Genomic DNA, 24,207 nt, shown 5'->3' with positions numbered 1-24,207 from the left:
ACACCGTTGCAAAAGGCAAACCGCGCTAGCAGGTCGATGCAATTTTCTACCTCGATCTGTTCTGATAGGAACCTTTTAATATAATCCCTGATTCATTCTTGAGGCTTCTATCGAATTAAGAAGAGATATGTGACGCCCCCAAAATTTCACTACTTGACGAGATGACGTCACTATATTACCTATTCACTTCCCCCCTCCCATTAAGGGCAACCTAAAGTGTAATGCCCTCGAAAATACATCCTGAAATATTGAAATAATACGATCATTCCCCTGTCCCTTCACCCTTCAATACAAAGACGTGAAACAGTTACCTTAAAGATAATCAAAGACTCACAACACAATCAATTCCGACAAGTTCGTGCCCGCCTCAATGGCTAGCAATCCCATACAAAAAATAAAAAAAAAACAATCATTTAGTCCAGTAATCTAGAGTGCATCAGTGGCTCGAATATTAACAATAATCGGAAGACATTAGTTTGCCAACTAAGAATGACTAAAGAAAAAGAAAACGTTCTGTGAGTCAACCCGATGTCTAGTACACCTCTAACTATAAGTTTCTCACGCTACTTGCAATGAACGGCAGTTTCCGCCATCCTAGCCAACACAACTAGTGATACCTCCTCGGTCAAACCTCCTTCACGTCATCACCACGGTCGGGGGCCCTGTTCGCACCTGAAACAATTAAGGTAGAGGGGGGGTGAGTATATAAAATACTCCGTAAGTAGCCCTCCCTAACTAATCACAACAGCATGCTCGTAATCACAGTGACATCAAACACAATAGCAAAACAAACAACATGGCAACAGGAGATGATAACAGTAGATTAACATTACCATATAAGCATCCAAACACCCGAACTCCCAAGACTTCGACTACACGACCCACTAACCTAATTTGTTCTACCATTTACCTTAGTACTCCAAGTCTAACTCTTCGAGGTGTATCGGCCCTTGACATTTATCCCCAAGATACCGACCTCCCTCTACAAAAGCTTAGCGTTCGACCTTGCCATTTATCCCCAAGGCCTTGAACGCGCACCAGTCCTTGACATTTATCCCCAAGGTACCGATGACTACTCGGCGTATTGGTTCTTGACATTTATCCCCAAGACCCCAATACTCCTCTACAGAACTTGATATTCAGCCTTGTCGTTTATCCCCAAGGTACCGATGGCTACCAGCGTATTGGTCCTTGACATTTATCCCCAAGATCTCAATACTCCTTTATGGAAAACTTGGTATCCGGCCTTGTCATTTATCCCCAAGGCCTTTTACCCTCGGAGCCTTGACATCCAGTAGGGACTTCACCGCCTTGTCCATTGCCCACGAGGCCACAACATCGGTACATCCACTTTCATTACAAGGTAAGTCAATCGCTAAAACTTTACCACATAACCCTCAAATCATCCTCTACAAGGCCTTGTGTATCCCAACGACTACCATGCGTTTTCACTTCCGACAACCCACATGATAACAGCAGTTAACCTACCCCATCATTCTAGTCAACTCCCACTAACCCTTCCAAGACAACTTGAAAGTTACCCACATTCCAAGTCACAACACAATTGTTCAGTATAATTTTAGACGTACGAAACAAAACACTACCCAACAGCTTCCAACTAAACAACATAAAACTAAATAACATACAATCAAAATATGAATTTCTAAAGTCACCCACATTCCAAGTCACAACACAATTGTTCAGCATACTTTTAGACGTACGAAACAAAACACAACCCAACAACTTCCAACTAAACAACATAAAACTAAATAACATACAATCAAAATATGAATTTCTAAAGTCACCCACATTCCAAGTCACAACACAATTGTTCAGCATACTTTTAGACGTACGAAACAAAACACAACCCAACAACTTCCAACTAAACAACATAAAACTAAATAACATACAATCAGCATATGTATTTCATGCCAACATGTTTCCAAACGTCATAGATCAAATTCTCCCAACCATAATAATCAGAATTGACCAGTCACATTCAATGACAAGTAACCATGCATGCTCATAATATCTAACAATAGAATTAGTGACATGTAACTCAACAACAATCACTAGGCGTTCACAAAACCAAAACTAACAATTTCTATACACACGAAGTAAACTATTCTAACAAAAATCAGCACACAACCATTCCATTAACATTCAATAACGCACGCACTCGCCCCCTGGTGCTACTTACACACTACTATGCTCCTAGATCTTGCGTCAATTCAACACCTAATCAACAATAGACAAATAGAAATAATTAACACAAAATTTCCAGCCAACAAAATTCAATATAAGGGATCTTGCAACGTCCGTTATCGTAAAAATCGCCTTCGTCTAGGTGCGGGTAACTCCGACCTAACTCGAATAAATGTGGGTTGCGTAAAACGAGCTTCTAATGGTTATGGGTAGGCACCGAAAGCAAAAACTGCTGCTGTCCAAGCTATTTTATCAACAAAAACTCACCAAATCGATACCCACTACGCCGTGTGCAGCAAGGACCTGCGCCGCGATTTCCTACCACCAAGGGAGACCGAACACGCTCGTGAGGGGGGGATGCGTCGCCGGAAAACGCCCCCGGAACCGCACCCACGCCGCACCCCAGCCGCTGCTGCTGCTGCCCAACACCGCGCGCACGTTGCTCCTGCCCGAAGCTGTGCGTCCGACGCCGTTCGATGCCACGCGCCGCTGCTGCCCGGAGCTGCGTGCCTGCTGCTGCCCGAGTTGCGCTGCCTGCTACCGTCCACCGGAGATGGGCGCCGCTGAAGAGTGGATCGGCGATGGAAGGAATGACGGAAGAAGGAAAACGGGGCAGAGGGGGGTGTATCACGAAGAATGTGGGTTTTGGGGGCTAGGGTTTTCTCTTCCCTTTTCTTTTGTTTTAAAACAAAAACCCACTTGGGCTAGGGTTTTCCCCTTTACCTCTCTTTTGTTTTTTTTAAAATAAGGCTCACTTACCCAATTACTTTTTGTTAAAACAAAACAAAGCCCACAAACAAAAAATTAGAATCCTATTTCCAACCTCCTTAAGTCTAATTATATCCCATAATAGAATTAAGTAATTGGTCCAACGACCTAGGACAAAAGCCAAAGAAGTGGACTCCTCGTTAAACAATAATTAAATGAGTACATACACGTCAATAAATCACAACAATTTTCGTAGCAGCTCAAAATAAAATTAAATGAAACATTTAAATTAAATTAAAAAGATTTCTAAGAAAAGAAGCCCCGAGACTCGAGAGTAACCTAACCTGAGTAACGCGGGGCGTTACAAGATACGTGTCTGAATGTTTCGCATCTCTGTGGGTTGCGAACTGTGCCACAAAGACTTTCCTCAACTGCTTCCAGCTCGCAACTGAGGATAAGGCCAGCAAACGGAACCACTTTCTTGTTGGTCCTTGCAGAGTAATAAAACATGCTCTACATTTCATCGTGTCTGAATAGGCGTAGAAGTCCACTATGGATTCATAAGTCTCGACATGCTCAATTGGATCCTTTGTCCCGTTGTACTTGTCGAAGGTCGGCAAACGACTCTTCTGATAAATAGGTGCATCCAGGATGGCCTGGACAAACGGAGGTTCCTTCGATTTGTAATCTTCGGAGGTCGGTTTACCGGCCTTCTTCAAGTCTCCTTTCGATTCACTAACCAGCTCTCTCTTGAGCTGGTCGGAACTGCATCTGTAGTCTCTCTAGGACTGCTCGTATCGGAACTGGTTTCGTCTTGCGAGCATGAGCTTGTGTCTTAGGTTTTCTCGAGAGTGGAGATCGATCCACCTCCTTCCCAGGCTTGCCATTTGGCAGGTTGGGATCTTCATCTCCATTGTTTCTGGAATGGGAACCGTTGCCTTAAGCCATTGTAGAGTTACAAAAAGCTTTATATGTCAGTTCCCACAGACGGTGCCAAATGTTAATGTTGTTTTCCGTCGAGCTCACAAGTCGGTCACAAGTTGACATAGACAAGCTGCCAAAATGATCCTAAATGAACCTGCATAGGAAACAAACACTCTAACGCCCAAGTCAGTTGCGACATCGAGTTGTATTAGGTCGTTCTCAGAGGAAATAGCATACCTAAAACTTAGATGAAGTGTCCCTTTAATATAGGCAGGTGGGGGAGACAAGGCAGTTAGGTCTATTCCGACTGGGGGTTATGGCTGTCGGGCCCCCTAGGTCAGGGGTTGGACCTGAAGTCGGGTTCCTCAAGTCGGTTGATATCTTTACTTCATATCAACTCGGTACGGGTCAGGTTAGTGGGTACCGAGGGTCCCTTTTATGTCTTCTGATGACTCCAAATAAATGCTTACACGTGTTCAATCTGATTTTGACCACCAACAAGTCCCACAAGTCTAAGACAGGAATTTAAATCAATGGATCCCCTGAACAAGACCTCAAAGACTAAGGTCTATTAAGTCGACTAGCTCATTAGTCATACACTAAAGGTTGAGATCCACAGGCAGGCTAGGACCAAAGGACTAAGTCCTATGGGCTGATTGAGCCAAGGCCAATCTACCTTTAGGCTAACCAACACAAGAGCTGCTACTCACTATCTGGTTGGTCAACCCAAGGGCAGGAGGCAAACGAATTAACCAAACTAGTTTAGGTCGAGATCCAATGGCATTCATGATCAGTACAATGATTTCCTCAATTATTGATTAATCGAACTCGCGAATACAAGTTCCCTAGATTTAAGGAATTCAATAAACAAGTCCATGACTAAGGAATATACAGTTTTCCTCTTCAATAAATAGAGAGAGAAATCTCATGTTTAAGGAACCCTACAAAATCCTAATTATTGATACGCTTCATTCAAACACAGTTGTTGATATTTGCATCAATCTTCACGAATAAAATGAATCGACGAAACCTACAAAATAAAAGGATTACACCTCGGTGTGATGCTAGCCACACACACTCTGATGCTTAAATCAAAATTGGAGTTTTATGTGAAGCGTAACAAAGAATAGAGTTTCATAGCATACCTTCAATTATAAGTATTTCCCTTCTATTTATAGAGGGAAGATCCTAAGATGTTCAGGATATCTTTTTCTTTTGAATACGACATCTTCTTGAAATATACCATACCAAGGTTATATCAGGATATCTTATCTTCCTTAGATAAAAGGAATTCAAATGGTAAAAGTAATTCAACTGGCGTGTATTGCTAGTACACACCCATGATGTAATTCTATTTTACATGTTCGATCGAATTTCTTTATTGAAGAAGATCGGTACTAATTTGATCATCCAACTAAAATAGAATTTCTACCTCAACAAAAATAATCATAGAGGATGATGTAGCATATTTTTAGGCTTTAAAAATGTAGCATATTTTTACGGTTTAGCAAATGTAACCATTGATATACTTATAATTTATTTTATATTTATCATTTTCTTTAAACTAGTATCTTAGCACATGCTTTCCACGATGTACTTTAATTTTTTAATCTAAGTGAATAGTTGTTATTATAATTACTTTAAATAAACATGTTTTTAATAAACAAATCTTTTCATACTCAAACATGATCAATTATATTGTAATGAATTATATGTGTGTATATATTTACCTTTTACCAAAGTTCATGACCAATGAACAACGGTCAACACATGAGCTCAGTGGTAATTGACACCTCCGACTAAGAGGTCGTGAGTTCAAATTCTCCACTCCCACTTGTTGCAGTAAAAAAGAAAAGACCACTAAATAACGTTATTCTGAAAAACTGAATGTAATCTAGTGCAGTAATTAAGAAATCTTAAAAATTAAAAATAGAAAAGTAAAAACAATAATAAAATAAAAGTTGAAGAAGAAGAAACAAACAAACCTCAAATAATTGTGTGTTGGAAATGATTGGTTGAAAGGAAGGAAAGGACGGAAGAGGTTTTAAAAATGTTGAGATTCTAAACTTTTTTAATATTCTTTAATTAAACACTATTAATGGAAATCTTTTTCATAAAATCAATAAACATACATGTATATTATAACTGAAATGCGGGCAGTGTGAGAATATCAAGTAAAAGAATGTTAAAGATCTCTAGATGTTTAAAAACATTATTATTCTTTGGTTAAAAAAAAACATTATTCCTCTATTAAAATAAATATATTTATAATAAGCAAATTTTTTAATATTTAAATATGATCAATTATGATATTCTAATAAATTGTGTAAGTATGTTTACCTTTCACCAATGTTCAAGACTACAAACAACGTTGTTATGAGAGATAAAAGTCAAAACAATAATAATAAAATAAAAGTAGAAGGAGAATAAGAATAAGAAAAAAAGAAATCGAAACCAATCTCAAGCTATTGTGTTAGAAATAGATGGAAGAGAGTTCTTTTTATAGTTGAAAGTTGAAAGGGATGAAGAAGTTTAAAAATTTTGAGATCCCACCGCTTTTAATATTTATAATTAAACATTATTAAATAATGATGTAAAAATCTTTCCTATGGAAAAATCAATGCTAATAGAATTTCAAGAGACAAACACTATTAAATAATGATGAGAGAATTTTTCACATCCTAACTTTTTAAATACAAAATAAAATGAATGTAAATAGAATTTCAAGACACAGTCCAATTAAACATGTTTAATTATATAGAAGTGTTAAAATTAAAAAAAAAAGTCAAGAATTTAATAAAATTAGAATTTCCCGACAAAGGGATGAAGTTTGCGAAGTTTCTTTTAAATGTCAAAATTGGGGAAAATGAAAAGCTTTTGTATGAATTTTATAAAGAAATGAGGTTGGGTAGATTGAATAGTGGATGTGGATAATGAAAGGGGTTAAGAATGAGTCTTTTTTCTTTTTTTTTTATTTTATTTTATAGATTGCTTTCTACTTTTATATTCTACAACTTCTATAATATTCTATAATTAAACATTATTAAATAATGATGAGATAATTTTTCATATTCTAATTTTTTAAATGTAGAACAAAATGAAAATGCAAATAGAATTTCAAAAAAACAAAGTAGTTTAAAAATGTTTAATATCCACCGAAATATTAAAAAAAATTATGAAATTAAAACTTCAGGCAATATTTAATATCTATTACAGTGTTAAAAAAAAGTGAAAAAAAAATTATGAACTCACAACATAGAAGTGTTTAAAAAGAAAGAAAGAAAAAAATGAAAGCAGTGTTTTATTAATTAAAAAAAATGAAATCACAACATGTTTAATATCTATTAAAAAAAAGTAAAAAAATTAGTGAAAGCACTCGTGGGTAATGTTTATAACCTATAGAAGTATTTAACAATAAAAAAAATAAACAAATGAATGAAATCAAAAGCTGCCGACAATGGAGTAAAAAGGGATATACATGATATTTAATAAAATGTTAAAGGTAGTGTTGTCTAAAAAAAATTTCTTCCACCTCCACACTTTCATATATATTATATATATATATATATATATATATAGATGTAGATATGTCCATTATTAAAAGTTTATACTTTAGAGAAAATAAATGATTTTTAATAAATGTTGATGGAGTGATTTTCATTGTCATAATTTTTTAGCTAATTATGACTCCAACTTTTCTTTCCTATAGAAATTATGACTCCAACTATACGTTAATGTGACTTGAAAAAGGTTGTACCAAAAGAAACTTTCTTTTCCTCCTCCCTTTTTTAACCACTACATTTATTTGAGCACAAAATAAAAAGGAGGCAATTTTCTCTCTATTCATTTTTTTATTTTATCTTAATTAATATATATATATATATATATGTGTGTATATTATATATGTGTGTGCATATATATTTTAAAGAGTATGAGGAACTTTCCATTAAGAAAAATTGGCCACGTGGACAAGCATTGAAGAGGTAATATCCTCCACAAGGCTTAATAGCCAAAAGGGAATGTCACTAAGCCGAGAAAGGGAGATACGAGGATGAAAAGAGCTCTTCAATAGGCCATCTGCAGGCTTATTCAATGATCGATAAACATGCACAAATGAGCATGACTCAAAAATAATGGAAAGAAGTTGAATGTCGTGAAGCCAGACTCCATCAGCACCCAAAGTTTTTGAATCTCCTCGAAAAAGACAAATTGCATCAAGAGAGTTCAACTCAACGATTAAGCGCGAACAAATTACAAAGTGCACCAGTCAGATACCTTCAAGGATAGCAAGGAGTTCAGCCAGAAACAGAGGGTATGGAATCTGAATGGAAACGGAAGGCGATGCCTTAATAAAACCATAAATACTCAAACTAGTGCCTCGGTCTCCATTGCAAGAGGCATCTGTGTTCAATGGGAACAAACCAACAGGAGGCGAGCCCTAAGATTTGGTCTCAATCCTTCCAAATCGACAAACAAATGTTGGCAACAATTTCAAGCTTTTCTTTTCTTCGAGCATTCAAAAGCATCTCCTAGTGGTTTAAAAAAGTTGCGTGCGGTGTTGAAGGAGGGGGAGAAGTAGGAAGAACAAGTCTCTGGATATGCTTAAAGCGTTTACCTCAAAAAGGGCATGGATCAGAGTCTCAAACTTCGAGTGGCAGCAAAGACAAAGGGTAAGACATCCAATCCTTTCCTATGTAAGTTATGCATAGTAGGCGAACATTTGTGATTAGTCCTCCATAAGAAAATTTTGATTTTTGTTTGGATGTCAAGATGTCATGTAGTTTGCCACAATTTACCGATTAGAACTGTTGGGATGAGGAATAATATTCGGGTTCATAAAGAGTTTGTAGGTGCTTTCAACACTGAAAATACCCCGCTTATCATAACGTCATTGCCATTTGTCCGTAAGGTTTAGGGAACTTAGAGGAATTTTAAGAGCTAGTTCGACATCATCTGGGCAGAGAACTGATGTAAGATGTTGAATGTTCCAAACTCCTCTAGGATGTATAAGATCTGAGATCAATGAATAGAAGGCGGACTTATGAAACAGCAAAAAGAACGCTCTCTTAGAACTCAAGGATCCGCAAACATCTAGTAGTTTCACCATTTCCAACTCTTTTTCACATAAACTTTGGATGAGAAGGTCATGGTCCTTTAGGAAACTTTTCCAAAAATAGGAAGATTGGGTTGTAGCATCCACTTCAAAGAGAGTAGAATTTGAAAAAGTACTTTGCTTGCAAAACTCTCGAGGTTAATAAGTTTTGGATTCTGAAGGAACATCAAACATCAAACTTGTTTAGCAATTAAAGCTTTGTTAAAACCTTTGAGGCCGCGAAAGTTTAGTTCTCCTAGCTATTTAGGCAAGCACATTCTCTACCAATAACTTATCCAATGAATATTTTTGTGCTCATTTGTTGTACCCCACCATAATCGAGAAATATTCAAAAAATATTGTCACATAAACCTTTTAGAAGACAAGAAATACTCATGGCATAGGGAGGGATAGTTTGACCAACACTCTTGATTAGGACCTTCTTCAACCCCTCCCAGAAGAAAAGAAACTCATCTTCCATCCTTTGCATTACCTTCCAAATCTTGTCTTTAAGAAATGACTAATCTTTTCCTTCAAAGACGAGACAATCCAAGATAATTTCGAAAGTCAGTTAACAAGTTGAACTCCAGGAGAATATTGCATAAATAACTTTCTATTAACAAACATACTTCGTAGTTAGAATTATCTTTTACCCGGCATAAACTTAAAATCGGCTTCAAATCAAACTATGTATTTTGTTCATAAAACATTTTTGATTTAATGATGATTTTTTTGGAAATTCACGGACTTGTATAATTTTCCCTTCCACAGAAAAATATCCAGCAGATTTTTATACTGGTTCACCACTGAGGGCTACGTCCAGTCTTCCATTCATACGCCCTTGTGCACCCACCAGGACAGTGCCGCGGCACTGCACTTTCGGCCCCCTGGCCTGCAGCATCTGCTTTCTCCTGTTTTCATCCTGCTTCGTTCCCGACGCGTCTCGGCTTGATCGTGGCTCATCCCTAGCTCGTTCATACGTCATTTTGACTCCACCAATCCTAACAGATTTTGGTATTTTGAGGTCACCATAACTTTAGAGATCGAAAGAAAATTCTAACGTCTTTTGAATCATTCCAATAATTGGAGTCAAAATAAAGAAGTTTGGCCAAAAGAAGATTCGGAGAAAACATCATACATGGCTTCATAACATGAACAAGCGGACTAATCATAATTTGACATGTGATAGTCATGTTTGATAATTTTAGGGGAGGAGAGAAAAAAGAAAGAGAATACATCAACACCAGGAATTTGATTTTGATACAAACCTAATAACCTATTTATACTCATAAAATAGTGATCGATCTAATCTCAAATTATAATTCAAACAATATAATCTGAATTATACCTCATTCAAATAACATAATCATAATCTAATAATATAATCTAACATCCCCTCAAAACCAATGATGTGAGTTTATGCCAAAACCAATGTTGAAACCAATAACTCAGATGCTTATTCCAATGCGGATGTCACGAATGCCGATGTCAAATCCAAAAACCAATTCTAAAATAAAACCAAAACTACGAATATCAATGTCAATGTCAAACTAAAACCAAATCCAATGTCAAACTCAAAATCAATTTCAAAACCAAAATCAAATCAAATTCCATCAATCAATACCAATGTCAAAACCAAAACGAATTCCAAAAATACCAATGTCAATTCCAACAACAATCGAGGCAAATTCCAATACAAATACCTACAGCGAGACAAGGAACACCCACTTGTTTAACCCATGTTCATCACAACTCAATCGAATAATCCTCTCCGTCAGCTTCCTCCTTAATAGGGAAGGAGATAAAATGAAGAGAAAACACTAGGGTTCCATTGAATTGAGTTTCATTTTGATACAAACTGTTAAGGACAATGGTATCCTTCGTACCCCGAGTATCTCCACAATGGTATGATATTGTCTTCTTTGAGCCTCACAAACGCTCCACAAAGCTCTCTCTAGATATCATAACAATGGTCACCTAGCTTTTAAGCACTACGACAATAGCTACTTAGGAATACATGATTAAAAACCTCACTAACCTCGAGAGAACGGACTGCCAACAACACTCTATAAAACCCTTGTTCTTCTTTTTCTTCTGTGCCAACAAGTTGCTGCCGTCACTCCCTATTGTTTCTTCACGACACGGCTAAGCCTATAACTAAATGTTATTAGAAATTTTAAGAGGCAACATTACGAAATGAAGAAAAAGAAAGTTTAGGTAATGGGTCGATTAGCCCATTACATGATTTGGCTCCACTAATAACCCAAATCTCCCACTTGGAGACAAAACAACAATTTCGCCTCCCACTGCAACAACAGTGTCCCTCATGACTCAGTTCTAACTGCACCAACAGCTTCTAACTGATCAACATCCTTTTAGCACCAACCAAGACTCAACTCTCATTACATCGATAGTTTCTTACTTCTTCTTAACACCAACCAAGGCTCCATCTGTGATTGCCTTGAGACTGAGCAATCTTACTTGGTCTTGTCTCCCAGACGTAAGAGACACAGCTACGTGTTCCCACTCGAACTAAGTGTTCTCAGACGCTTCCTTCTTCACTCTCACCCAACGACTCTTGAAAAAAAGCTTTTTCATTGATGACTTGTCACTCCCACCTAAGTCTGTTGCCACTCTCGAAACCTCACCATCGACCTCAGCACCCACTGTAGTCTTTCTCCTTGATGTACTCTTTCGCCTTCACGACTTCATTAGCTAGCTAATCTGCTTGAAAACTGGGGCTTTATCCTGACAGTCTACTAAACACCTCATTGGGTTGTTCCCCTTTCCTTTTCCTCTACTTCCCAACTGTTGTACTTGAACTGATGACAGATTCTTCTTATCTGTTCTGACTATTAATGTTGCTAGTTCTTTCAAGTCTCCCCCTGAACTATCTACAGCCCTGTGCATAACTTGTCTCTCTGATCCTCTGGCAACGCCAAACCTTAACACATATATTGAAGCTTTTCTGTGGCCAACAACCATTACCTCGGATCCCCTCATGAGTTTCCATCTGTTCTCTGCAAACTCACTTCTGTAGCCTTCGTCATCCAGCTTCCCCGCTGATATCAAATTCATCCTGAAATTGGGTACATACTTCACATCATGTAGTATTAACTCGGTCCCACTGTAAGTCCTCAGACAAACATCCCCAAGTCCTCTGATCTTGGAGAGTCTTCTATTTCCCATCCTCACCACGCGCCATGATTTCCTGAAGTAAAGGACATGAACCAACTTCTGTCTGAAGATACTTGTACCGAAGCTGCACTGTCCACTACCCACAAGTGTGTGTTACCTTCAATACAAGCTAACACATCCGCTGAAAATCGACTGAAATCACTCCAAAATTCAATTGGGAAAAACCCTAAACCCGAAAACACGAATATATAGGCACCGACACAGCATCATAGCACTATCCACGGCATCATGGCACTACGGACGAACAGACGCCCCCACGCGCCCACCGGGACAGCGCCATGGTGCTGCACTTTCGGCCCCTTTGGCCTGCAGCATCTGCTTTCTCCTGTTTTCATCCCACTTCAATCCCAACGCGTCCTAGCTTGATCCTGACTCATCCTTAGCTCGTTCCGACATCATTTTGATTCCACCAATCCTAACAGATTTTGGTATTTTGAGCTCACCATAGCTTTAGAGCTCGAAAGAAAATTCTTACGTCTTTTGAATCATTCCAATAATTGGAGTCAAAACAAAGAAGTTTGGCCAAAACAAGATTGGGAGAAAAAATCATACGTGGCTTCATGACGTGGACAAACAGACTAATCATAATTTGACATGTGATAGTCATGTTTGATAATTTTAGGGGAGGAGAGAAAAAAGAAAGAGAATACATCAATACTAGGAATTGCATTTGATACAAAACCTAATAACCTATTTACACTCATAAAATATTGATCATCTAATCTCATATTATAATTCAAACAATATAATCTGAATTATATCTCATTCAAATAACACAACCATAATCTAATAATATAATCTAACATCCCTTCTCAAAACTCATGATATGAGTTTGAGAAATAACATCAAAGTCAATGCCAATAACTTCGATGCGTATGCCAATGCGAATGTCACCAATGCCGATGTCAAATCCAAAACCAATTCTATACCTAAAACCAAAACCAAACCAAAAACCAAAACTAATGCCAATATCAATGTCAATGTCAAACTAAAACCAAATCCAATGTCAAACTCAAAATGAATTGCAAAACCAAAATCAAAGCAAATTCCAACAATCAATACCAATGACAAAACCAAAATGAATTCCAAATGTAACGCCCGACTAGAATGAACCGATACCACATCTGAATGAGAGGAATCCTGAGACCATAGAAAGTATGGTTAACAAAGCTTAAAAGAAATGATAGGTACTACCTATACTAACAAGGTGCCCCTTCTTTCTCGGTAACTTAATTGTAAAAACTCCAAAGTTAAGCGTGCTTGATTTGGAGCAATTTTTGGCTGGGTGACGGGAGCCCGCATCTCCCTGCTACGAGCACTTTTTGTTCAATTTTGAGATCCATCCACAAATTTCGTAATGACTATTAGGCTTGCCCATCACTCTTGTTCGACCCCCGAGGATTCCTCCCCCACACAGCTAAGTTTTCATGGCTCTGATACCACTTGTTAAGGACAACAGTACTCCTCGTACCTCGAGTATCTCCACAATGATATGATATTGTCCGGTTTGAGCATAACCTTCACGACTTTGTTTTTTGTTCCACCAAAAGGTCTCATACCAATGGAGATAATTGTATATACCATGGATCACCCATTTCCCTAGCCAATGTGGGATTTTGTTTGCACTCCTTACAAACCCAACGATCCTTGTTCGGAAATCAAGAATCATGTACAATTTTCCCTTCCACATAAAATACCCAAACACAACCACTATATGCAAATAGGAATAATTGTGACACACGCGCAGCGCTTTGATCCTGATAACTTGGGAAAAAAGCAAAAATCTTTTTCCTCCTGGCTGTTAACGCAACTTAGGAAAGATGATAGCTCCATAAACTACAAGGTCAAACGCAATATTGAATGCAATCTTCTCTCTTTCATTTTCCAAGAATGAAAAAGAAGCTTCTATCAATATCGTCTCGCCTCCCTGGTTCACTACTAAGTGCTACGTCCAGTTTCCAATATTCCCTAAAGGTCCCAACAAAAGTCTCCTAACTTCTAAGTATTGTAATACAATTAATACTTAGGAACAAGAATGAAAAGAAATCTTACAAAAATCATGCCCACGACACACTACAACCCAAAATTTTCTTCTCTGCCAAAGCCTGACACCAATTTCTCCACAAAGTGCCGCCACCCACGTTTTCTCTGTGTTTCTCTTCTCACGGCACAACCTAAGAAAAACAACACGTATTTATAATGATGACAAGTTTATGGACTTTGTATTTTTGGCCCGTTGCTTTGATTTGGCTCCATATCCAACACAAACCTAATAACCTAATTATTCTAATAGAATATGATTAAAATAGTTTTTTATCTAATCTCATATCATAATTCAAATGGTAAATAAATCTAATTTAAATAATCTAAACTATATCTAATTCAAATAACATATTCATAATCTAATAATAATATAATCTAGAATTGACGTGGAATTGATGTGGTGCTTCAAGGATAATTTTTTTATGATGCAGTAACTACTATAGCGTTCAATGGTCAAATTTTACTCGATGATGTAAACTAATCAAGTGATGACACATAACAACTTTACTGACATGTTAGCATGCAAGTGGGGTAACGCAAGGGGGCATGGACTAATATTAATACACACTCAAAGTCATGTCATCAATTTATTAACCATTAAATGACATAACAACCACAAAAACTAAAATGCATATTTTAATGGTTTATGATTAAAAATAAATAGGTAAAGGATGAAGAACCAAAATAAAATAGCCAACGAGCTTAAGGTTAAAACACTAATTCCTTCTCTCAAGGTTGGAGGTTTGATTCCTCTCCGGCCTACAATTGTTGTACTAAAAAAAAGTTAAAAGAAAATTTTAACCCTTGAGAAAGTAAAATAAATTTTCACCATGTTTGTAATTGTCCAACTAAGAAAAAAGTTTAAATACTATATTTATTAATATATTTTTCAACTTTCACCTATGTTGCTCCACCTACTTTCAAAATGTTAACCTTAAATGTACATACTTTTAATTTTTGTTCATTTTAATTTATGTAATTTCGTAATATTTATTTTAGTCCCTGTACTTTTCAAAAGTGGCATTTTAAGTCTTCTATTTAAAAAATCTTAAACACAAATTTCATACCTAAAGAAAACATGTTTATAAAAAGTTTTATGATCATGTTACAATAAGTTTAGCGAGTGTAACACAAGGAAAACGTGTTTGTAAATTGTTTATGATCATATTACAATAATCTTAGCGAGTGCAAGTATTGTGTTGAATTGTAAAGAAGAAAAATGAGATAATAAATAAAACAAAGTGACCATAAATTGACATTTTAAACCGACAATAATCAACTAAGAATTTAGTGCAATTACACCAAAACATATGTTCTTAGAGTGCTAGGACTAAATAAAAAAAATGTTACATAAACTATTGTGTCTAGGATATTAAATTTTTATCGACATGTCAACATTTCATATGTCCACGGGTTTGACGAGATGAATCAACATTATTATCATAGGATTGCATAAAAAATTTACTAACAAAACATATGACGAAAATTAAGTTCGTCGCCAAATAAGGTGTTTCGGCGACGAACTATTTATTTCGTCGCTGAAACCTGGGATATTCGGCAACGAATTATTTTCTTCGTCGTTGAAAGTGCTCCTTCGGCGACGAACTTAATTTTCGCCACCGAAAGGTCAAATGAAATTGCTGGGGCGGTAAAATTGCCGCCCCTTCAGACCCTTTCGGCGACGATAAAAGAATATCGTCGCCGAAGAATGTGTTTCAGCGACGAAATTAGTTTTTCGTCACTGAAACTTAGCAAGCTTCAGCAACAAAACTTGCTTTCGTTGCCGAAAGCTAAAATGAAATTGCTGGGGCGGCAATTTTAAATGCTTTCGGCGACGACAAAGTAATGTCTTCGCCAAACATGAACATCGGCAACAAAATCTCTCGTTTCGTCACCACTGACCTTCGGCGACGATTTTATCTTTAGTCGCTGAAGGTCCATATCAACGACGAAATTACATTTTCGTCGCCGATTGGGTCAAACATCAAATTTTTACTTTTTTTTATTTACTTTTTAGACACAAGTTTTTTAACCTTCAGCGTCGCCAAAGATTGCCCTAAAATCAATTTCACCTCCATTTTTCCATTTCTCCATTTCTCATCTTCCTCCCATCTCTCTATCGCGCCCCACCGTACCCCTTATCTCTCTCGCCGCCACCACATCCGCCGTCACCGCTGAAATCGAACCCTCCACCATCTGCCGTCGTCGCTCGAGCTGTGCCATCCGTCCGCTGCCGCCACTGCCAGATCTCGCACCCTCCCTTCTTCTACCGAAGTGGCCCACACCCGCTTTGCGCCGCGCACCCCCATTTCACCGCCGCCTACCCCCGTTTCTTCGTCGACCACCCCATTTTCTCTGCCGCCCTCCGCCACTGCCGCTGCCACGCCGACGCCCCAACAACCGGTGGGCTTAAGGTAATTTTTTTAATATTTTCTTTATTTATATTATTTTTTTATAATATTAGAATTATTTAGGCTTTTTATTTTAAAATATTATATTTATGTATATTATTTTGTTTGTTATTTGATAAACTATGGATTTTATTTAATAAAATGTGAATTCTATTTGGGAAATTGTAAATGTTAATGGAGAAATTGTGATGTTTTATGTGAGTTAATGTATAAATTGTGAAGTTGATGTTTTGTAATTTTGAACACATGCTTGAGTTATGTTTTGTATAGTAGTTGATGTTTTATAAATAACGAATCGGACGATGTAGACGCATCAACTGATAATGATATAGATGATATTGATGATAAGTACTATAGCGAATAAGTATTCCTCCAAGTATGTCGAATTAAATATATGTTGGATAAATTATGCATCAAATTGATTTATGTTGAGTATTTGTTTTGTCAATATATAATACATTTCGTTGGTTGCCTAACTTCGCAGAAAAATGAGACCAGACCAAGCAGGTCAGTTAGAGGCACACATATAGGGTTATGAGCATCCACCAGCAACCCGCTTGTTCCGGCTTTTCCTTCAGGTACGTCAATTTAAATATATGTAAAATAAATAAATATGATTTTACTAATTGGTTTATTGTTTGGCAACATACAGATAGATTAGGCGTGCAAGGATATACTCGATTGATAGAGCTAGAAAATCAAGTTCGTGGAATGAACGCAAAGGTACGTATCGTATGTGACCACACAGTTAATAGACCAATATGTTCTCATGGCCACCACATTCTTTATGGCGATCGGGGTACATACACATGAACCAGTGGACCTAAAGGTTAACAAGTGGAATGAGGACGAAGAAATTCAGAAGAAGGCAATTATAACTCAGCTCAAGGTTTGAGATTAATTACTTAATATATTTTATCTTTTGTTATGATGCAACAGTAATAACACTTAAATATATGTTTGATGTTTTTTGTTGTAGGTTCATTTCGATTTCAGCGAATCAAATCGAGTTCTGATGAAATTCATCGAGCATGAGATGAGAACGACACATAAGGCGTATAGGGCAAAATTGTGCCAACACTACTTGAAGCTTTATGACAAAGTTTTTCTTATTTTTCTCAAGACTATAGAATGAAAAATATATACAAGTTTACCTTCAATCAAAAAACTAGAAATTAGGTATCAATCTAGATCTACAAGGAAAACCTAAATCACATAGTATACAAGGAAATAAATTTAAAGTAATTTCTCTAAATTTCAGCTTGATTTTCTACACTCTCCCTCAAGCTGGATGATATATGCTCGTCATTCCAAGTTTCGAAATCAATCTACTAAGGCTGGTTCGATGCAATGCCTTAGTTAATATATCAGCTGCTTGTTGTTGGGAGGACACATATCTTAGGTTAATTATCTACGTCTCAATCTTCTCACTGATGAAGTGACGGTCTATTTCAACATGTTTCATACGATCATGATGTACTGGATTTCTTGCGATGGCTATGGCAGATTGGTTGTCACATAGTACCTCTATAGTACCTTCAGTCTTGATCTTGAGCTCAGTGAGAAGGCGTTTTAACTAAATTCCTTCGCAAATTCCATGTGCTAATGATCGAAACTCAGCTTCAGCACTGCTTCGGGCTACAACCGGTTGTTTCTTACTGCGCCAGGTTACTAAATTTTCTCATACATATGAACAAGATCCTGATGTTTACTTCCGATCAATTGGAGATCCAGCCCAATCTGCATCAGTGTAGACTTCAAGAGCTCGGTTTGTGATCTTCCTAAACATGAGTCCCTTTCCAGGATCGTGCTTCAGATATCTCAATATTCTATACACAGCTTCCATATGTTTCTTTGAAGGTTTGTTCAGGAATTGACTTACCACACTAACGGCAAAGCTAATGTCTGGTCGCGTATGAGTTAAGTATATAAGCTTCCAAACTAAACGTTGATATCTGCCTCGATCAACTGGTTCATCTTCGAGATTAACTCAAAGTTTTGAGTTTGCATCCATAGGTGTATCTGTTGGTTTGCAGCCACTCATCCCTGTTTCTCTTAGGAGATCTAGCGTGTGCTTTCTTTGAGTAACAGAAATCCCTTTACTAGATCTTGCGACTTCCATTCCTAGAAAATACCTTAGGTGTCCCAAGTCTTTGATCTCAAATTTCTTTGAGAGAAGTTGCTTCAGTCGAATCATCTCCTCAGAAACATTTCCTATGAGAATTATATCATCAACATATACTATTCAGTGATCTTACTTGGTGAAAAATGTTTGATGAAGAGGGTATGGTCGGATTGACACTGAGTATAGTCATCTTGTTTTAACATAGCTGTAAATTTTTCAAACCAAGCCCGAAGTGACTGATTTAGTCCATAAAGAGACTTCTTGAGTTTACATACCTTTCCTCTAGTATACCTGTTCTCAAATCCATGAGGTATGTCCATGTACACTTCCTCTACTAAATCGCCATTTAGAAATACATTCTTTACATTTAGTTGAAACAAGGGCCAATCTAGATTTGTCGCAGTTGAAAGAAGTACCCGAATAGTATTCAGCTTGGCAACTGGAGCAAACGTTTCCTGATAGTCAATCCCATAAGCTTGGGTGAATCCTTTTGCCACAAGACGAGCTTTGAACCGCTCTATACTACCATCTAGTTTGTGTTTGGTTGAAAAAATCCATTTACAACCAACTGTGCGTTTACCTGGGGGTAAGTCCGTAAGGATCCAAGTCCCATTTTTCTCCAGCGCCTGTAGCTCTTCTAGGGTGGCAGCTTTCCATTCAGGTCTCTGTAGAGCTTCTTGAACTGAGTTGGGAATTTGTATCTGATCTAGTGAAGTCACAAAAGCTTTGAAACATGGCTACAAATTAGTGTAAGATAAGTGATATTGTATGGGATGTTGAGTACATGAGCGAACACATTTCCTTACAGCGATAGGTCTATCATCTTCTGACATGTCGTGTGTTATTTCAAGGACATTAGGATTTTGGTTTAGATCTTGGCTTTGCTGAACTTGTGTAGGTTGTATCTCAGTCCTCTCAAGTTGTCTCGCTCTTCGCGAATAGACTTGCAATTCAGGCTCAGGGGTAGATAAGGGAGTTGACTCAGAAGATGGTACAAGTGAACTTTCAGATGATAGATTTAAAGTTACCGTAGGAAGATCAGGAGTGCAATCCCAATTTTGTGATTCAGGATCATAACGCTCCCTCTGAATTACAGAATTGGGATAATATGGTTGATGTTCAAAAAATGTGACATCAATGGTATGAAAGAACTTTTGAGATGGAGGATGATAACACTTGTATCCTTTTTTATTTGACGAGTATCCAAGGAAGACACATTTTATGGATCTCGCATCAAGTTTACTACGATGCTGAGGATAAACATGAACGAATGCAGTACACCCAAATATTTTTAATGGTAGTTGGGAGACCAGATGGGATGTAGGATAGGTCGTAAGTAAACTTTGCAAGGGTGTGCTGAATTTGAGAATACGGGAGGGCAATCGGTTTATGAGATAGGTCGAAGTGAGAACAGCTTCACCCCAAAAAGATTTTGGAATGTGTGATGTGAGCATTAGGGATCGGGCTACATCGAGAAGATGACGATTTTTGCGTTCAACGACACCATTTTGTTGTGGTGTGTCAACACACGAACGTTGGTGAACAATGCCATGAGATTGGAGATATGTTCCGAGGGATGAGTTGAAAAAGTCACGTGCATTGTCCGTTTTCAGTACTTGGATATTGACTTGAAACTAATTTTGGATCATTTTACGAAAAGTTGTGAATAATTGGCTAGTTTCAGATTTGTCTTTCATAAGGAATGTCCAACTCAAACGTGTGTGATCATCAACAAACAGAAGAAACCAACGAGCCCCATTGATATTTTTTACCCTTGAAGGTCCACAAATGTCTCCATGGATAGGAGAGAAAGGTTGAGACGGAGAATGAATATTAGGTGAATAATGGGCACGTGTGTGTTTGGAGAGTTGACAAATCTCACACTTGAAAAATTGACTCTTTTTATTGATAAATAAAGAAGGAAACAGACGCTCGAGATAGGCAAAATTTGGATGACCAAAACGATAGTGCAACATCATGATACGACTATCTTTATGATTTAAAGACTCAGAAATATAAGCTGACTCACGATTAGACTGAACCACAAGTTTATTGCATTCATGTGTTTGTGGAGGACTAGTTGCTCTCAGAAGATACAATCCAGCACATAGTTCAGCATTGCCAATCATCTTCCCCGATCCCAAGTCCTGAAAAATACAAGAGTTTGCAAGGAATTTAGTTTCGCAGTTCAAGTCTCGATTCAACTTACTTACAGATAGCAGATTATACTCCAACGTTGGCACAAATAAAACTGACTCAAGAATTAGAGAGCTTGATATCTGAATGCTTCCAATACCGGTCACTTTAGCAGGTGTACCGTTAGCAATTCGAACAGAGAGGTTTCCCATATAAAGTGAAAAGGATGAGAATAAGGATCTATCACCTGTCATATGATCTGATGCTCCAGAGTCCACTATCCATTCAGATGGAAGAGTTTGAGTATGGAGAGCAAGGGAATTTTTGTTACCTTGCTGTACATTCCCAGAACCACCTACTGTTGTTGATAGATTTGTTTTGTGTAATAGTTGTTGCAGCATGTTCAACAACTCTTTAGCATGTGGTTGTTGATTGGAAGTTTCAGATACAGCAGCATTCCCCTTAGTTTCTCGATCCGATCTAGTAGTGTTCGGCTTCCAATTTGTTGGTTTCCCATGTAGTTTCCAACAGGTTTCTTTGACATGTCCCACTTTATGACAATGATCGCACCATGGTCGCCCTTTGTGCTGTCGATTGTAACCATAGGATTGGAAGTTTCCCCGGGCAGCAAGAGCGATTGGATCATTTGGGTGATCTCGTTGGGAAATGAGAGCAAATTCAGTTTGAGTAAGAGGATGTTCAGATGATCCCAACATGACTTTCTTTCGACTTTCCTCCCTACGTACTTCAAAAAAGACTTCTCGGATACTAGGTAATGGCTTAGTTCCGAGAATTCGACCACGAACTTCATCAAGGGATTTATTGAGACCCATTAGGAATTTGAAAATCCTCTTTGTTTCCACAAATTCTCGAAAGAGAGTACGATTATCAGAGCATTTCCAATCAATAGTTTCAAATAGATCTAATTGTTGCCAATAGCGAGATAAAGTGGAGTAATAGGTTGTAACAGATAAATCACCTTGTTTGAGATCTTGGAAAGTAGTCTCTATCTGGAAAATTTCAGCAGTGTTTTCCTTATTGGAGAAAGTATCACGAACAGCTTCCCAAATCTCTTTGGCAGTAGAAAATAGGAGAAAATTTTCTCCAATTTCGGTTGCCATATAGTTTATTAACCAGCTCATTACTTGATTATTTTCAGCCCTCCATTTGCGAAATTTTGGATCATCAGATTTTGGTGATTCTGCTTTATCTGTGATATGGTCCTCCAATCCACGACCATACGTGAACATCTTCACTGATTGAGACCACTGAAGATAATTGTGGCCTGTGAGTTTGTGGCATGTTATCTGAGTGTTGCTGCTTTAGCGAAAAATTGGGATATTATTCTGAGATTCTGATTCCGAATCTGCCATAGCGAATCGATCTACGAACAAAGGTGATCTGAAAAAAAAAATAGAGGACAAAAGACACCAAAATGGATCGGTTGCAGATCTGAAGCACTGAACGAGCGGCGACAGCACCTCAAGACCTGCGGCGTCTCCTTCAGGTCAGCAGTAGCACGACCCTCGGTCTTCTCGCAGAGGCGGAAATCCCAGCCTTACCTCGACGGTGGTGCGTTTGGTTCGGCAGTAACACTCTCGTCCCTCAACGACTCCAACAACGGCGGACGGAAGCAGCAGAAGCGGCGGCGGTAGCTGTACGAGTGGCTGCGTCAATAATAGATCTGAAGGTCGACTGCGAACGGATCTGAGCAGATTGAAGATGGCGATGACAGCGAGTCGCGGAGGCCGTCAGATGGAGGTTTGCTCACGATGAAGACCGTAGGGATGAGAGTTCACTTCACGAGAGGGTCGACAGCGACGGAGAAGATCGACGGCAACAAAGTTGCCGTGAATAGTTCGCTGGAGATGGATATGATGACGGCTAGGGTTTGTGAAACTAGGTTTATTTCCTGACGGCTAGGGTTTTGAAAAATATGATTTATTTCTGAAAGCTCTGATACCATGAAGTTTTATGAGAAAGTTTTTCTTATTTTTCTCAAGACTATAGAATGAAAAATATATACAAGTTTACCTTCAATCAAAAAACTAGAAATTAGGTATCAATCTAGATCTACAAGGAAAACCTAAATCACATAGTATACAAGGAAATAAATTTAAAGTAATTTCTCCTAAATTTCAGCTTGATTTTCTACACTACCTGAGTTATCTCACACCTGAGATTGCATGCAACAATCCTCCGTAGCGGTTGTTGGCAAAACCAGACGATTGGAACATGCTGTGCGCTAGATGGGAGACAGATGAGTGGAAGGTAATTTACGAATATAACTTATACTTTTTTTTTAGTATTTATATTCAATATATATTCTCATTTAAGTTTTCTTTAGTTAGCAAAAATCTGAGACCAAAAAACGCAACAGGGCGATGATGTCATTCAACCATCTTGCGGGGCCGAAGGCGTTTGCTATTATTGCAAAGGAAAAGGTACAATGCAATAATATTTTTTTACCCATATATTTATATTACTTAAGATCGATTATTAACAATTATGTATTATCAATTGTAGAAAGAAGAAGAGAGAGGTGACAACTTTTCTGAAATCGATTTGTTCAGGGAGATAAGATATTCTGACACTAAAGGTTGGGTCGAAAGAGCGGAGACAGCTTACGTAAGTTTACGAATCTTATAACAATTAACTTCAAATTACGCATTGAATTTTATGTGTAAACATTTTGTTCTTTTTAAAATATGTATGCAGCTAGACATGATGCGTGTTAGAGAAGCATCTATGGAAAACGGAGGTGAACCGATACAAGACCCAGAAGTATTGGAGACAGTTCTTGGTTATCGTTCGGGATACGTTAAGGGTGCTGGTTGGGGCCCAAAACCAAAGTCTCGTAGAGGTTCTTCTTCAAGTGTAGCATCAACACAGCGGGAAGAAGAGCTATCACAAGAAATATGTACTCTAAAAGAAGAATTTCAGGACCGTCTCAAAGTGTTTTAGATATTAGTAGCAAGTGAATTTTCTGTGAACTGAATCTTTGAAGCGAATTGGTAAGTGAAGTATAGTGTTGTTAGAATTCAATAACTGTAAATGTGGCTATCCTGCAGTTATGGTAGCCATTTAGAACATATGTCATGTATAGTTTAGCTATGCTTATGTATAATGTGGTTTTGGATGATTTTGTTGAATCTGTGAAATGAATTGGTGATTGTGGATGTTTTACATAATAAAAGCAAGTTTTGAGAATTTGAAGTTTAAAGATTAGTTTTTCTTAACTTTGTGGGGTTTTATACGTACATTTCCTTTAGTTTGTATAATTTGGATTGAAGTTAATGACAGTTATATGGACATGAGAGAGTTGTGTGTGTGTTTTGATAGTGAGACTAAGTTTTGTGCATTTT

At 37.6% G+C, this 24,207-nt stretch overlaps 1 protein-coding gene and 2 long non-coding RNA genes across 3 annotated transcripts; 1 reads left to right on the top strand and 2 right to left on the bottom strand.

The window, feature by feature from the left end:
- Positions 1–345: 345 nt before the first annotated feature.
- LOC148208318 (uncharacterized) lies at positions 346–2,901 on the bottom strand. Its single transcript, XR_015788727.1, has 2 exons — positions 2,473–2,901; positions 346–672 (listed from the first exon to the last, which is right to left on the bottom strand). It is a non-coding gene; the product is annotated as an uncharacterized LOC148208318 (long non-coding RNA).
- Positions 2,902–7,867: 4,966 nt separating this feature from the next.
- Positions 7,868–9,930, top strand: LOC111012117 (uncharacterized). The gene is made up of 2 exons (XR_002601493.2): positions 7,868–8,507; positions 9,701–9,930. It is a non-coding gene; the product is annotated as an uncharacterized LOC111012117 (long non-coding RNA).
- An 8,359-nt stretch (positions 9,931–18,289) lies between these two features.
- LOC111012048 (uncharacterized) lies at positions 18,290–22,092 on the bottom strand. Its single transcript, XM_088120182.1, has 5 exons — positions 20,920–22,092; positions 20,749–20,853; positions 19,513–19,791; positions 18,982–19,443; positions 18,290–18,433 (listed from the first exon to the last, which is right to left on the bottom strand). The coding sequence occupies exons 1-5, from the start codon at positions 22,090–22,092 to the stop codon at positions 18,290–18,292; spliced, it is 2,163 nt and encodes a 720-aa protein (XP_087976308.1).
- Between the last annotated feature and the right edge of the window lie 2,115 nt (positions 22,093–24,207).

Source organism: Momordica charantia (genome assembly GCF_013281855.1).
Source record: "Momordica charantia cultivar OHB3-1 chromosome 11 unlocalized genomic scaffold, Mcharantia_2.0 BLBB01000011.1, whole genome shotgun sequence".
Lineage (NCBI taxonomy): Eukaryota > Viridiplantae > Streptophyta > Magnoliopsida > Cucurbitales > Cucurbitaceae > Momordica > Momordica charantia.
This window is presented reverse-complemented; position numbering and strand designations above follow the sequence as displayed.